The sequence below is a fragment of the Symsagittifera roscoffensis genome, chromosome 8 (genome assembly GCF_963678635.1).
Source record: "Symsagittifera roscoffensis chromosome 8, txSymRosc1.1, whole genome shotgun sequence".
Lineage (NCBI taxonomy): Eukaryota > Metazoa > Xenacoelomorpha > Acoela > Convolutidae > Symsagittifera > Symsagittifera roscoffensis.
In genome coordinates this window covers 51,699,721-51,718,233 of record NC_087069.1, presented here as the reverse complement: position 1 = coordinate 51,718,233, position 18,513 = coordinate 51,699,721, and the positions used below count along the sequence as shown (strand labels likewise).

Here is an 18,513-nt window from a genome sequence, read left to right as displayed (position 1 = left end):
AACAGAAAATCTGAAGTTACAATATGTTAATCGAATTGAAACAAATACCACAAATATTAACAACATACAGGAATCAGATAGACCTCGTTGAAAAAATCACTAAAATACTAAATATTTATGAAAAAACCCAAACTTTAAAGGCAAACCATCTTTCAAAAAATGGTGTAATTATTGCCGACGATACGGACATAGTATTTCTGAATGTAGACAAAAACAACAGGATAACCAAAACAAACCTCAAAAATATAAAGAACCAAATAAATCATTTTATCAATACATGAAGAAAGATCAAAATCTACCAAACAAAAATGTATACAGCAACAACAGTTCAGGAAAACCACTTCCAAACAATACCAATTACACGAGAAATCAATCACCATATAACTCAAGTTATAGAGGAAGATCACCAGAACGAAGAAATACACAAAATTCTTCACAATCTTCACAAATTCTTCACAATCTTCAAAATTCTTCACAAATACACAAAATCATTACAATCGACCAAATAGTCGAAATAACTACTCCAGATCAAATTCAAATACAACACAATTTGTTTCTAGACCTAATTCCCAATCAAACATAACGAATAAATACTATCCAAACAATCAATCACGAAACTCATCATATAATAGAAATAGAAACTATTCAAATAATTGAATTGAAGTTATTCAAACAACCGAAATCAGAATTACCCGAACAATCGATCAAGGAATAACTCATATAACAGATCAAACTATCACAGATCAAACGATAATTATCAAAACAGATCACGAAACAATTCACAAAATCGACATTCAAGTTATAATAATCGATATAGAAATTATTCCCAATCACCACATAGAAATAATAACCATTATAATAATTCTAAACATCGCCACAGAAGTAGTACACCCAAACATCAAAGACATATTAATCAAGTACAATCAAATGAAGAAACAAGATCAGACCCCCCAGGTATTGATGACACAGGAAATAACGAACTACAACTAAATCAAATAAACTGTGGATCATCAGACACAGAAAGTGATACAGAAAACACTCTCTCCATAAATATGATAGCAGTCGAAAACGACTACGAACCTATTATATATGAACAACCTTTTTCATCACGTATATATGAAAATCAATTAGAAATCCTTCACAATTATTATATTAAACCCATCCATACTACACAAATGGCACAAGAAACTAACGAAATCAACACTGTAAATAAATCCAATGAAAATGACAAAACAAAATGCTTGAATACAAATCACATCTATCAAAATATACAAAAAGAACAACCCAAAGAAAAAATTTGGACAATACCATTTCTTTTAGAAAGTCCAAGAAACAAAGAATTTCAACCACCAGATCTTGAAATTGATTTTTTAATTCATTCAGGAGCAGAATCAAACATAATAAACATTCCCACATGGAATGAAATCAAAACATTACACCCAAAATTGACACCTCTTGCAACCTCCAGTAAACTAGCAACAGCACAAGGATCAACATTGGTAAACTATGGAAAAGTTCAATTATTTTTTCTCCCCACAAGAACAATGGAGCAAAATAAAATTTTAAATAAACCATTTAAACAAATATTTCATATCACTGATATTAAGCACAATATCATTGGAATACCATTTATCTCTAAATATATACCAACAATCAACATCTTGAATAGTAAAATACTAATCAAAGATAAGTACACAAAAACAAAAAACACAGCCCTAACATTTTTTCAAAGATTAAATAAGCAACCACCATTCTTTTCAAAATTTTATCCAATTTATAACCAACAACGAAAACACCTGAAACCACTATCAGGAAACATATATAATTTTTCAATAAAACAAGTTCATCAATATGATAAAAATCAAAATAAACAACAACTCTATATGTCAGACTTTGAATTCAAACCTATCCATAAGTTTTTCAAAATCACAATTTCATCCATAAAATATTTGAAAAATACGAATTCAGATATCATTTCGTTACATGTATACAACAATACACCGTATCAAGTAACATTACCCTTAGGACTTTTAGGATGTTGCGAAACCAACGCTACAATATCACCAATACATGAAAAAGCATACCGCGTAAATAATATACTCCAATTATTAGATATTTGTCAATCCACAATTCTTAACGAAGAACTATCCATAAACAATATAATAAGTAATGAAAAAAGAAATACAGATTATTTCACAAAAACCCCATATTTCAAACCTACATTCAACATAAATAACTATACAGTGGATCAACAGAAATTTTTAACAATGTTTAACTTCCAACTTTCACAAATAACACAAGACGAATTTGATAAGTTAGCCAAACAGCTAATAAAATATTCATCAGTCTATGCAACATCCAAATTTGATGTTGGCAAAATTAGTTCATCAGTACATCTCCCATTAAAACCTGACGCAGTTTTCAAAAAAGAGAGCAAGTAAAGTACCAATTCATTTACACGATAAAGTGAACAGATTACTCGATATTTCAGAGCAATACAAAATTATCTCACCGGTAAACAAAGAAGAACAACCAAAGGGTAACACATTTATCAACCCTGTTATCATCCTAGCAAAAGGAGAATCATTAAAAATAGTTCTAGACGCTAGATATCTTAATTCATTAATAGACGAATCAAAATGCAATTGGCCTATTGGACCAATACAAGTTATTTTAACAAAAATAAATGGAAAATACTTTACAACCGCAGATATGCATAGTGCATACAATCAAATGCCACTAGATGAACAATCGCGACGCTTAAAACAATTTGTTATTGGAAATCAACAATATGAATTCAACCGCCTATTCTATGGAATATCCATAGGACCAGCAGCATTTTCAGCTTTTATGAGCAAAATTTTTAGACCACTAATACTCAAGAAAAACGCAATCACCTATTTAGACGATGTTTTTATGCAATCACAGACAAAAGAAGAAATGTTTAAAGTTTTAGAACACTATCACAAAATACTTCAGAATGAAAATCTGAAGGCCGCCCCCGATAAATCACACTTCTTTTTAACACGAGTTAAATTTTTAGGACAGAATATAGAAAGAAAAACAATCACTCCATTAAAATCACGCATTGATGCTATTCAGAAACTTCAACCACCAACAAACAAAAAGAAAATCCAAAAATTCCTTGGAATGTTAAATTTTTTAAGCAAATACGTTTATAAAATGCAATTATACTTAAGACCATTCTATAATATACTCAGACAACAAAATAATTTTGAATGGAATACAGAACATCAAACACGATTTGAAGAAATTAAAAAACTCCTAACTGAACAAATTTCGAATACAATTCCAGATCCAAATCAACCATTCTATGCAATATGCGATGCTTCAAATTTTAGCATCGGCGCAGCATTATTACAATCACACACTGGTACAAACAAAATGAACCTTATATCAGCAAATTCTCGATTATTCACTCAAGCAGAGCTACGACTCTCAAATCTAATGAGAGAATGTACAGCTATAATTTATACACTTACAGAATATGAATTTCTGATACTTGGATCAAAACATCCAACAGTTCTATTCACAGATCACAAACCAATCATTTTTCTCTTTACACAAAAGTCAAACCCAAATCACCGAGTTTATAGATTTCAATTAATTCTAATGAAATTTCCAAACTTATATATAGCTTGGACAGCCGGAAAAAATCTTGCATTACCAGACACATTAAGTCGAAATACACCACCTGAATTACTTACACGTAAAACTACAGTTGAAATACCCAAAAATATAAAATTTTACCTTGCAGAAAACGAAACATCACCCCTACTAGAATGCAAATATGCAGTAAAAACCGACGTTGAACAATCACAGATAAATAACCTACAACACTTCCCACTTTACTTAGATTGCCAAAATAACCACTACGAAGTTGATCTACTTGGAACATCAACTTTCAAACCAATTCCATACTCACAATGGATAAAAAATAACACCCAACAAAAAAGAGTAAAACAACACTCGCATAAAAAAGACCTTTTCCCGTTGATTGAAAAAGAAAATCTAACTGATAAAATAAATTTATCAGGACCACAAACAAAAGATTCAAAATACACAATAAATCAAGTTTTTGACCTCCATGACCCACTTGACACAATTCCTTTATCTAAATTAGAAATTGAAAACATTTTTCTCCCTCCAACAGAAAAAATTACAATTAATACCTTGAAACAATATCAATATCTTGACCCAGTAATTAGACAACTAAAATCATGGCACAAATATAAAACTAAACCCGTAAAGGCAGATACCACAATTTTAGGAAATAAATTACTCCTCCGATATTTTCGAAAATTTAATAATACAACAATTAATGAAAACACAGACCTTCTAGAATACCAATTAAATGAATCAACAGTTCCCTGTCTCCCTTTAAGTATGATTCTCATAGCTTTTAACATTTCACATACACAAAACATTAAAGGACACTCTGGATCAGAGAAAACATATTCAAATTTCATACAAAATTTTTATTTCCCAAATGCACCAATTTGGATAAAAGTACTATGCAATGATTGTATAGTATGTCAGCTAAATAAACCTTATCCAAATCAAAAACAACTGGCACAAAAACAAGATTTTAAAGGACAAAGTTTGTACTTTAACCACCGTATTTCATTTGATACAAAAAGACCAATTTCACCATCATCCGAAGGAAACTCCTACATTATGGTAATTGTTGACGCATTTACACATTATGTAGCACTTAACCCAGGACCACATTGTAACGCTCATTACGCTTACACAACACTTTATGAACACTTGATAGCCAAGTTCGGACTACCCGAAATTTTAGTTACAGACAACGGTACAGAATTCATAAATAATGAAATCATCACACTATGTCATTTATATAACATCAAGCACAAATCACGTACATCTCATGCACCTTGGACAAACGGCTTAGTCGAAGGTATGAACCGTTCACTACAAGAATATCTTAGATGTATCATCAATGGAAATGATACAAGATACACCGAATGGTCAGCAGATGTAAAACTATTTCCCTTAGCATATAATTCACAAATCACGACAACTCTAGGAATTTCACCATATGAAATGGTTTTTAATCAAAAGCCACACAAACCAATTATGTTTACAGCAAACTCTAATAAAAATGCACAAAGTCATTGTCAACCGAATAAAGACTCAATTTGTTATAACCTACATTTACACACACATGATAAAGATCATTTTCATCACCCACAAATTCTTAAATTAGCCTCCGGTACACACACCGAATGGATTTTAAATAGAGATAAAAAACACAATGAAATTTACCAAAAAGTAACAAAAAAGTTATTACAAAGGCAAAACAAATGAACAAATAAATTCACGCTTTACACCAGCCTCCGATTTAAAAATTCGAACATTTGTTTGAATACCCAATTTTAACACTCAAAAAGGAATCTCTAAAAAATTACAACCCCTTCGTAAAGGACCATACCAAATAATTGCCAAACCCACTGACGTCACATATAAAATCACCGACTCAGACCAAAAAGAAATTGTTCAACATCGAAACAATCTATTACCTTATTACCCAAAAGAATACGCACTACGCGAACTAACTCAATTATATTCTTTCACAGGTTTAAAAGTTATTCAAAATAACCCACATACGGAAAATGAAACAAAAGAACAACATGACATTCACCTCGAAAACCAAAATAAAAAATGAACTACAACGAATAACAACACAAAAAAGCTAGATCAATATATCCCTCAAAAAGAAAGAAAAAATAGAAAAATGACAGAAAAAATTATACCCCAAGAACAGATCAACAAATCAGAACATAGAGAGTCATCACGACTTAGAAATCAACCACGCAAAAATTATAAAACATTCATCCCACAATCTAAAATATTAAAGAAAGTTGAATTTCAAAAACAGCTTTAATTTTACAATTAATAATCTTTGCACCTCTAAAATATTTTGAACTTTCATTTTTCAAAATAACATGCTGACAGACACGCAGCGATTCTAGTTCAAAATTAGCCAATAGGATTCACCCAATCCGTCACCTTCTATAACTCTAACACAAACCAATTAGACGAAAGATATTAAACTCCAGGCATACCTATAATTATAACTTTACAACCTCCAGGTCAAAAATAAGCAAACCATTCCAACTTGACATTTAAAATAAATATCACCATAATATTATAACCCTCCCTTATCTAATAACCCAAAGATCAACAATATTTACCCAACTCAGAACTCAAATACCCCCCAAACAAAAATGTTAAATTAGCCTAAAAAAAAGAACGACCATTTAAATTAGCCTAAAGTATAAAAATCTCAAAAATACCCCAGATCACTTGACAAATAAAAATAAAGAAAAAGAAGACCTCCCGAACACCATAAAATTCGCCCCCAACAATTTTTCACAAAACTCAACCCACTTGTCAAAAATTCAATAAATAATTCGACCACACTTGAAAATTGCCTCGAACAACAAAAAATATTCGATCGAGAAGCCATTTCTTAAATGCTCTTCTCTCAATCAGTCAACATAATTCTCAACATTTTCATAAACTTTTTAACAATAATTAAACTTTTATTCATATTTCTTTGTGATACCTTTGAAGCTTTTGTAATAATCTTAATCATTTTTTGCAATATTTTTTAAATTTTCTATTCCATATTTGAACTATACCTCCAACTTTCAAAAGCCATTGACCATATTCACAGGTACAATTCACAAAACTTATCTAAATGATACGAACCATTTTTAGTAGAACCGATATTTTTTTACTATTTGTAATTTTCATAACATTTCTATCATCCCTCATCTTGACAATATGCAAATGTATAAAGAAAGCAATCATCACATTCGCCTTAGCAACAATCCTTCTAATTATTTTTCTAGAAGAGTACTACAATAAACATAAATTTTTTCACTAAAAGAAATAGATCAAAAACCATCAAAAATTGCTAACCAACAATCACACAGTCAGTCTTCACCGACATTATCCCAAGATAACCCAACACCACCTATAACTACCCAAAACCCTCAAACATCTACACGAATTTCTTTTCAAGATAACCCGTATACCTTTGAAGAACGACACGCTCGCTTATCTGAACCACTAGAACCAGTTCAACGACAAGCACCTCTAAGTGAACCAACATATAACTTGTACCCAACACTACCACAAGAATTAAGTAGAATACGAAATCTTAGTCAAAATCAAAATTCAGTTGAAATAAATAGACAAATTATACATCCTCGACGAAACAGAAATTTTCAAACCCCCCGAGTTCATTTTGATTAACCCCAATCCCCATCACAAAGTACTCCAGAAAACCCCATTGGTGTATTACCAGAAACCCCTACACTTCTTTCACAACGTAGCACCTCAAGCCTACCCTCAGATTACTTAGGTTCAACACCAACATCTGAACAAATACGTGAAAATCCCTTTAACCCCCCAAACCAAACATCACGACTACCATATTGGACAACACAATCATTCACACAAGGTGAACCAAATTTAATCAATGATCCAATAGATATTTCTACGGATACAACAACATCATCATCACTACCAGAAACATTATCACTACCATCAACACCATCCATAAGCCAGATTTCACCGACGCCTTTTCCTTTAAATTTCCCAAATAACCTCGACGCTAGATATCGAGAACAATCATCAACAAATATCCCTTTAAGATTAGACTGGAATACATTCACAGCACCCCCACCATTATTTGGAGAACACCCAGAAAGTAACCGACTCCACAACTGGGCACTCAATAGATTACATTATAGACAAGACATCCACGAAGACATTCGTGATCATAACATCCAAATACTCCAACAAAATAGTCTACAATTAAAATTTGAAATCACGGTTAAACTAAACAACATTGCTCAACATCCCTACCCATTAAACCCACCAAATATAACAGCTCAATCACTACCACCACCATTTATAACAACTGAAGTTATATATAATTACGACAGATATACCAAAAAGACAATTGGTTACATCACATTTTATAACCCATACTCAGGATTATCATACACATGTATATTCTAAAAATATTAATTTTTCTCCAACTCTTTTTTCTAGTAATCTCCAATCAGAACATAAATCCTTCCCCCTGCACAGGACCCCAAGATTTATTAGTAACACATTACGATTGTGAAGAAAATGAACAAAAAACCCTACACAAATATGCAATAAATCAAGTATCACAATGCGAAACAGAACCACAAGCTATAGAAACTACAAATGTAATAGCGATACTCTATTCAAAAGCCCGAGCAACAACAGTTATAGGATATAAATTCACAGCAACATTTTCTGAAAAGAAAGTACATTGTTCACAAGTCTCAAATGGAAATAAAAACCGACTTGACCACGAATCATTCTACCAGAGTAATATCGAACGACTTTTACATCTCAATCCCGAAGATTGTAAAAACGAGTTACTCAGACTAAATATCACAAAAAATAAAAACACCGATAGAAAGTTAGTATATTTCCAAGTTTTTGCAGATTCTGTACATCAAGCAGAACTTGAAAGATATCAAGGACATATAAAACTAGATGAAAAATACCCATACAATGGCGCACACGGAAGATAAACTTATGACATACACGATAAACACTGGATACCGCACATTGGTATAAATAACCAATCAAACTGCAAAGCAGACACAAAAAATAAAGGATATCAAGAAGTAATGTTTTTCGATTGGAAAATACAACTCGAAAAAATACAACTCACACGCGATTTATCTGACAACACAATTATCTGACAAGACAAACGAAGGAACATCGTTTTTGGATTACCTTGTAAAAACGATCAAGGCCATTGTGACCCTACAACACGAACACAAGCAACAATTGTTAATTGTTTGGTTCCCCGAAGACACATGTACAACATTTCAAGTAGCAAAAATACACGCACGAATGATAAAATTTCACGAAAAATATTTTATACAATCAATTCCATATGAACAAGTAAATCCATCACGAAAACAAAGTACTAATTTTAGAAACATTCACAATATAGAAAATAAATTGACACGTTTTCAAATATATCAAGGAACAGAACTTGCATGCAAATACAGAAACCCACTTCACAAAACACAATACTCTGAAATATTAGTTGAATACGAAAAAGGATTCGACATGACCACTGGAAAAATAAAAATCGACCCATATGCCACAAGTCATCCTCTAAACGAAGGAACATCATATATACCAGTTAATTTTTAAAAAAGTAAAGGTCAACCTGGTGGACATCTAAAGCCCCATGACACTAGAAGCACACGTTTACAAGAACTATCACTAATGAATAGTACTTATTTTGGTAATATCCACTATGATATTCACTTAGATATGAAATTAGACTACACAATTAGCCGAATTTTTCAGGAAATGTCACTCTCTGAATTAGAAACACTTCACCAACTATGCGAATTAGAACGGACACAAATCTTACAATCACTTGCACTAGCAGTATTAAAAATACCCTACGCAGGATATTTACTATCAGGAAATAGATCAAATTTTTTAGACTACGAAGGAAACTTTTTATGGTTTTATACCTGTACCAAAAAAGTATCACCACTATGTTTTTGAAGATAAACGATGCTATAAAAGAATCCCTATCTTTTATAAGAATAAAGTACATTTCGTTGACACACTTTCATGACGAACCTATTTCTGGGATACCGCAGTACCATGTGGATCAGAAAATAGCCACAATGTAGTACAACTGAACCCTGATGAAGATCAATATTACCTTCTTACCCCATACCCCACATTAATGCAATCACTCAAAAAGATTTCACCAGAAAGCATCAGAGCTATTGCTCGAAACCCAAATATCGACTTACAATCAATTGGAATATATTCGAAATCCGATATCCAACATCACATTAGAACACAACAACTCCAAGAATTGTTAACACAAATGGACACTATACAAAGACAATCAATTGACCAAAACTTACGCAAACTTGCCGAAACCGCAGGATTTGCAGATATCTATACACAAGATTATAGCGGATATTTTAAAGACATTAAAGACTATATATATATCTCAACGGTGAAAAATACCGACCACAAGATATCTCGCCTATAAACATTTTTAGCTTTGTTACACTAAAAAATGAAATTCTTGATTTTCTAGGATGGCCCTATTACATCTTAGAAAAGTTGACTATTCTATACGCAATGTTTAACTTTATAGGATTTCTTTTTTCACTTTTAAAAGGAATCTATAACACATGTGCTATACACACGCAAGTCAATAGACAAGCAAGTGTAGCACGCATACTATTTGCAGGATTCTTTGGAATTTTTTCATCATCAATAAACAAAATTCTTTTAGACGCACAATTAAAAGAATACAATACTAAAATAGCAACAAGACAGAACACATACGACGAAGAACATAATAATGTAGAAATAACGCCTACAGCGCCACAGTTACCACCCCTACCACATAACCATCCATTATCCCTATTTTCGAAATTTAGCAATAACACATAATCCAAATTTTAGACCAACCATATCACAAAGTCCCATACAACATATAATAACACACCAGTCACAAGATGATAATACTTAAGAACAAATTATTGAACAACCCCATACCACCGCATTTCAGTCTCAAAATAATAATTTTTTTAGCCCACGATGAGCCGACAACTTGGATCCCTACACCGATCAAATTCCCACCCAACCGACCTCACCACTCCAATCCCAATAATACCACTTTTTGCTTTCCCGCCACCCGATTTCCAAACCAGTAATATAACATCAGGCATGAATTCAGACACTAATTCACATGTTTCAGTTTTATACTCCATTTCACAACTCAATAACCCTAATATTGAAACCCCTGATGAATTTGCAGACTCTGAACCATCTCCATCCAATAATTTTCAAACCAACTCCTCAATTTTTTCAATACCCCCTTTTCAACCAATCCCACCAAATAACCCACTCCCATCCATTTCTACACCCTCTTACGCTTCACAAGTCATCCCAACCTACTCTTCATTTCATTCAGACCGATCATCCAATTCTCCAGATATTCCCCAAATCTCCCAAGAACTAGATAATTTTATCACCCTACAACAACAACCCTTACACCTTGACACCCCCACTATAAATCAGATTTCATCCACAATAGAATCATCAAACCCACCTAACCCTACACCCTCTTCAGCTTATACCGTATCATTAGCACAATCATCCACATCCACCGAATCATCAAATAGCACTAATAGAGCTTATCGCACTTTCGAAAGAAAATTCCCAAACCATCCATTTCCAACAAAACCAGGAACAGCCCGTGAATATATTAATCATCCAAATCACACTAACACGAAAGATTTTCTAGCAATCACCTTACCTTCATTTCCACAGTATACTTTAAACACTCCTCATGACACTAACGACCCACGTAGTTTTGTAGATGAACATGTTTCAATGCCTACACTTCATTGGACATCATATTATCATTTTACTAATCCCCTTTGCCTACCATTAGCTAATACTCATATCGATATAGAAAGAAATCAAGGTATGCTATACCGACTCACCACATCACAAACACATAGACAATTTACTTATATAGGATAAAAAAATCACTAAAAACATTCACTGCACCCCGAGCTAACGAATTTACGCTAGAACATCCGACCATTTACAACATCATCCGAACTAACCAAGACCAATTTTTAGATGATGATCGCTTCGCTAATCCACAAATCACAGAAAAATTCTTCATCAAAACACCATATGTATTTACACTCAATATATTTGATCGCAAATTTGACCACGTTATTTCTGAAGCACTAACCAACACGCAAGCTTACGAAAGTTTTAAAGAAAAATTTCAATAATTTTCACTAACCTTCAACTTCCTTGCACCACATGAACGCGATTTGCACTGCTCACACGACATTATGTTACGCACTAAACAAACCCACACATATACATATTATCGTTTCATACAAAAATCATTTCGATCTGCACACTCCATCAAGACAACCACACCACCGTTTTCAGTTTATTAACTCTAAATACACTTCACCATTTTTTCTTAACTTCACATATTGCATCAAAGATACTAACCTTCACGGTATTCTCCGCAATTATGATCCCATAACCCAAATGTATGTATTTTGTCCCATCACGAAGACCCTTAACGCAGAAGAATCCAGACCCTTCCTTATCCCACATGAATTTATTCAACCTATTGAAATCCCAATATTAGAATTCATCCACAACACTAAATACAATCACAAATTATATAATCTCATTCAAAACACACCTTATGAGTTTGCAGTTGGCACTGAAGAACTGAAAACTATTAAAGCACTTCAATTGCTTTGGCCACTGCTTCAAACTAAAAACATCATTCGCATACTAGCAAAATTACTAACAAATTCCGACATAATACACGACATCTTCCCCCACGGTTTTTTCCCCGACGACTAAACAGGTAAGTATAATTTATACATATTCTTAACTAATAAATTTACATTAAAACTAACCATTCTTTATCCATGTCTCATTTAGAATTTTAGTCTTCATCCCACGATCATCTGCAAAAAACAAAAGAAAAATAAAAAATAGAAAACTTCAAATTCTTCTAAACTCTATTAATATTTTGCACTAGATAAATATAATAAAATTCATACCAATGTAGTAAATTAACTTATAAATTGTTTCCCCAAAAGCAGTAATTCTAATAATGATGAAAATTTGTAACTTAATTTTTCCCCAAAACTAGCAGTAAAATTGAAATTCTATGTAGTAAATTGATAAGACGAAAATGCAGTACTAACCTTTTGATATTTTCTATCACTCGCACAAGAATTCTATCCAAACTCGCACAGCTCGCCCGCGAAGAATTGTTTAAATAATGAATTTCAGTTTCAAGTTTTCACACTCAACAACTCTAACACACGATAACAAGTTTCAAACTTTCCTTTAACCCGGTTGGAAAGGAATTATATACTAAACCAAACTAACCAACGCAGCTTACTAAACACCGCAAATCATAAAATAACAGCATGACTAAGGAAAGAAAACCAACGGTACCCAAACCGGATTAACCCAGTTTAAAACTGGATAATTTATTCTTTTGAAGACTATTATAAAGTCTAAGAGAGAAATAATAAAACACAAAAAAGTCGAAAGACAAACCCATACCAAAAACAATTTGATTTTTGAAAAAAGGACACAACCAACGAAACATAAGAAAAACCACCACAAACCCGACATAAAACGTTATCACATAACAGGACCTCTCACAGAAACCGCACGAAATCATACTCCCACTCCTGGCCTAACCCACCAGAGAGGACGTCCTGAGCATGCTCTATAGCCGGCCTAACCCACCGCGCTACATCCACGCTTTGTGACCACACTTCTATTTTTAATAAGAGGTACTCAAGGGTGAGTAACTCTTCAAAATAACCGAACTAAAACAAAATGCTTTTGTGAAAACAACTAACCAAAATCATAATTAAAACACTGAACTAATAAAAATTTTATAAAATGTAAATTATACCTTGCAGTATATAGATCAGCATACAACACCAAAGACGAACATCCAAAGACAAAATGACCCCACTACACTCGAAAAAGAATGGCCAACCACAACCAATATGCCGTCCACAATCACAACTCAAAGGATTTAGAGTACGACTTGACTTCGCAGAAAAGGACTTCATTGAACTAGACCAATGACCACCTCGATGTTCAAGTATACGTACAGATCCGAGTAACAAGGCATCCCCTTCACGCATAATCTCCACGCCATTCCCAGACGAGGTCGAACACAAAAGAAGTTCTCTACATGAAACAGAAAAACCCGTCAAAGCAAACCATTCTGAAATCAGATTGATTTCGTTGGGAAACACAGTCGTTGTCTCAAGAAGACACAACGATTGATATCCATCATTCCAGCGTCCTGGAACTTCTCTAACAAGAGAACCCAGAAGAATATGATGTTCGCCAAATACCAACGTCCATCATCCATCCATTGAATTGCAGAAAGACAATTCTAAAAAACTCTGTAAAACCCGGATGGGTGGAACCTGATCTAAACTACATTTTATGATTGGATAAATTAGATATTTTACCACTGTTAAATATTTAATTTTAACCAATCATGATCCATCAAACTAACAACCCACTTAATTGTAAGTGCTGAAATTACTTGTAATTTCAGCACCAGAGAGATTTGAATTTAACTTAGAAATTAGTTGCCTCTCCAAGAGAACTTCAGCAGCCGCAATAAACCAGTATACCCTAGATCTATTGAGCCTAGCAGAGACTAGTTAAACAACCTGAGACTAGATAGTATAAGAGTAAGATTAGGATCGGTATTAGACTAAGAAGTTGCACGAATCTATCCGGCCGAAAATTAGATAGCGTGACGAGCAGACGGTGTACCCTATCCGAAATTACTCTATGAGTTAACCACTTCGGTTATAACTCATTATAATGACTAAAAGCGCAGACTTTCGTGTGTTTCAGTGGGTGCAAAGCGAAATCGAATGTCAGCAAATTTTCAAAATCTGCCCAAGGAAGCGCCAGAAAATGGCAATGACCAGCTACCTCCTATCACTTCATCTAAGCAAGGAATAGTTAATCACCACCAAAACCACAACAACAATGGTCATCATGTTAATTTTGCATCATCATCAGCTTCTGATTCATCATCAAACACACCTGTCTTTAATGGAGGAGGGTTGGCAAATAGTAGGAATGTGTTTGGGTCATCGGATGGAATTCAGAAGTCAGGATCTATGGTAATTATTTGAGATACAGACGAGAACTAGTTACTTGATTAAACTCAGTAAGGAAATAACAGTTGAGAATGTCAAAACTTTGGAAAGACCTTAAAATTTGTTTAGCCTGACACGAATTGAGATAATTTCAGAAGAAAAAAACTGGCTGCTTTTTTGGTTGCTTACAAAAAATAGGGGAAATTGATCAACTTGAAGTTTTCTACCGGTTTTGTTTTAATCGTGACTTCCAATTATAGATTTTTTTCTGGGAAATAATTTGAGCGTTTATTATAAATGTTTGGACAACAAGTTTGCCATGAACTGTAGTAACCTGGGTTATTTGCTGGCTGCCTTCTTAAATAACTCGTTTTTAAAAAGACTGGTCTGTTTTTAATTAATCGTGTTTGTTGTTGCTGTATTTAGTTTTCGCTGGACAGTCGGACAGCATTTTACGAAGAGTGGCCGCCTCTTTCTGTGGAAACAACAGAACTTATCAGTGCACTCACACTGCCAGCAAAGTAAGTTTGATCCCAAACAGTACGAATTTTAAATATTTTTAGGAGAGAGTTGAACACATACAATAAGTTGATGAAAGTGCTTGTACAGAAGAACTCACCAAGAATCATGCAAAAAGCTATACAGTTTTTTGAAGAATGACACTGAAAAACCTAAGATGCGAGATAATATCGAATTGAACCGCGCGATTAAAAAACAAAGCTATTACATCGGTGTTATTCTTAAGATATAGTGAATACAATTTTTAAATGTTGCTGTAATTCGATAACTCCTAGTGAAGTCGCGATATAATAAAACCTAACTGGAACTTTGTTTATTGACAAAAATTTACTTGAAGATTAAGAGTGGTGAAATGACTATAAGGTTACCTGGAGTATTTGTAGATTATTAAGCGGTGAAAATTAGAGGAATATATATCATGGAGTGCAATTTTTTCATGTTTGGTTTTCTACTAAATAGATATATTTTTGAAAATTTGAATGCGCGATTTATTCTCTGATACAAAAACTTGAAATAAAAATGAAGTCATGAGAACTGAACTTCAATTTAGAGATATATTTTTATTCGGGCGAGTTTTCTAGTTTTTTTTTAATTTTCTCATGGCTTGCGGTTTTCTTTTCAGGGTAGTAGCTGGAATCGAAAACAGTCTTCTGTATTATCTGGACCTCAGACCAAATCCAGAGGAACTTCTAAATAACCCAGATGACCATTTTACTCCACCCACCGAAACTGGCCCTGCGTCATCTAACGCCACTAGTAGATTGTACGCATTCAACCCATTGCTGGACCAGATTGTCAATTCAGTGGGAGGCGAACATCATTTGAACATTGTAGCAGAATTTTACAAAGCAGTTGTAAGGATGAGAAAGCAATTTGAGAAAAAGGTAAAATTTAAGTGGGCCATGAAATGATTTTTATCTTCAGATAATTGATAATTGTTCCGACTTTCGATACGAAAGTAACGGAATATTTGTGCTCGGAATGAAAATTTCAAATTTAAGAAAAAAAAATTTCATCTCATTATTTTATTTCATTTAATTTTTTATGTTATTAAAAGGTTCCACCCTGATACGAGCAGTCTTGTTTGGGTAAAATTTGTTTTCTAGCTGGTGATGTGTAAATGATTCGGTAGATAATTTGAAACAAATTTTAGCCAAATATTTATTTGGGCTAATTTGTTTCTTAAGTATCTGTTGTTTTATAGTTTTACACTTGTAGGCAATACAATCTGTACATTTCTTACATTAGGTTTGATTGCTTGAAGCGCTTAAAATGATTGGAAACAAAAAAATCGGAATTAGTTTAAAAAAAGTGTTTTGCTGTTCAGAACTGCGATGAGCTCGGCTATCTTTTCACGTATAGAGCCAATGGCAGTTCGGCCAAAGCAAAGAAGACGAGACAGCAATCTGATTCAGAAATGACGACTAGTCGGAAATCGAGAAAGACTGTTTACGAGTCAAATGTTATTCGGTACTGGATCATAGGGTTAGTATGGTTTCTTTCCGAATGGTTTATGGCTGTCGATTGTTGATTATTACTTTTTGTGACGTTGTATATTACTTTTTGTGACGTTGAATAATTTTACATTATCGAGTTTTAAGTTGAAGTTTCCCAGACAGTTTAGCGATCAAGTAGCCTGTCAGGATTTTTTTTTTGAGCTTATTTAGTAATCAAAGTTTGCGAAAATCAATCAAACTTTGAACGCAGCCAGGTAGTTGAAGTTTATCTTTTCAAAATTAAGATATTTTCACTAGATAGTTGGAGTTTATGTTTTCAAAGTTGAGTTTTTTCAGGCGCCAATTTGCAGAAGAGAATGGACGTCAAGTGTTTATTTGCCATCAAGACAATTGCCATCAGAATATTATTGAAGTGGCAGCCAAACTACTCATAACAGCCAACAACTCATGAGAGTCAAATGTGTTTTTACTCGAAATTCCGAATTTTTCTAACCGTTCCAGATCCCAAAATTTGCCAAATGTTTAATTGAAGGACCGGAACAAAAATGCTGAAAGACAAGAATACATTACAGTTTCAAGAAATGTACGTTCATGAAACAAGAATTGCTGGAACTTTTAGAAAAAAAACTAGGTGACATATGATATAGGTAGTAGAACCAAGTTAAATAGCTGGATCTATGTTTGTTTTATTTCGAGCCGCATTTTCTGTTTTTCAAAGCCGGATTTTAAGAAAAGGTTAAAATTTAATTTTTGAATAATATTTCATCTGGCAGAATAATTTATTTACAACAACTATATTTATAGCTTGTAAAATAGACTGAAAGTGAAATGGCTATATTATGCTTCATAGTTTTCAAGTTTAATATATTCATTACCAATTAGTGCTCAAAATTACCGCCTATTGTAATATGTCACCAAAATTAGTATACAATATACACGAAGTTAAATGTGAAACAATTCATGACTTCGATTCACGGCTGATAGTGAGTGCAACGTAAAATTGTTTATGTAAATTTTCTTTGCAAAGTCTGAGTTTTTTCCTGCTATATTTGTACATGTTTGGTGTTAATTTTTTTGCGTATCTTTCTCTAGCTTAATGTATATTGATGTACAAATGAAAAGTTGTAAAAATGATGCAAAACTGTAAATAAAAGCATTATTTTAGATCTCAATTACAAGGTTAAATAAGTTTATCTTGTTCAAAAACAATAGCCAAGCTGATTCTAAGATTTAATGAGCGTCTTGAGTTTTCAATTATTTGTGATCGAAAATATCTAGTGTAATGTGTAATTATTTTCAAAAGAAAAGTTTGAGAATAAACTACAATTTTTAGAAATATAGCTGCTGATAATTATAAGAAGTTTTAATTTGTATTGTTTTCAAAGACAATAGACAAGGTTTTTTAAACATTTTTGAATGGCGTTAATTTTGATTTAACAGTCGCTTAGCTTATTTAACGAGAAAGAAGTTTTTGGAACTTGCTGGCTTGCCCTTTTGAATAATAGCTCTAATCTGATTAAAAGGACAACCTGATCGGTTTTTATTTATTCCTCTATTTCCCATTCTCCCATTAATAGTCCAATACTGTCGTGATTAGCAAAAATTATCGAATCAAACTATGAAGTTTTTTCAGGCTGAACAACTTGTTAAAAAAATCGCTTGTAGCTGGATCCTAAAAAATATCAAATTTCTCGGTTTTTTTCGGCTTATGTGGCGATATACTAAGTTCC

General features: G+C 33.1%; 1 protein-coding gene across 1 annotated transcript in view; it reads left to right on the top strand.

Moving 5' to 3' along the window:
- Nucleotides 1-18,036, top strand: part of LOC134853047 (protein inturned-like) — a 33,305-nt gene extending 15,269 nt beyond the window's left edge. The window contains exons 14-18 of the mRNA XM_063868973.1: nt 14,557-14,831; nt 15,234-15,328; nt 15,949-16,210; nt 16,654-16,811; nt 17,120-18,036. Coding sequence (XP_063725043.1) covers nt 14,557-14,831; nt 15,234-15,328; nt 15,949-16,210; nt 16,654-16,811; nt 17,120-17,234 — 905 coding nt within the window. The 3' untranslated portion in view covers nt 17,235-18,036. The remainder of the gene's footprint in view (nt 1-14,556; nt 14,832-15,233; nt 15,329-15,948; nt 16,211-16,653; nt 16,812-17,119) is intronic.
- Nucleotides 18,037-18,513: the final 477 nt, after the last annotated feature.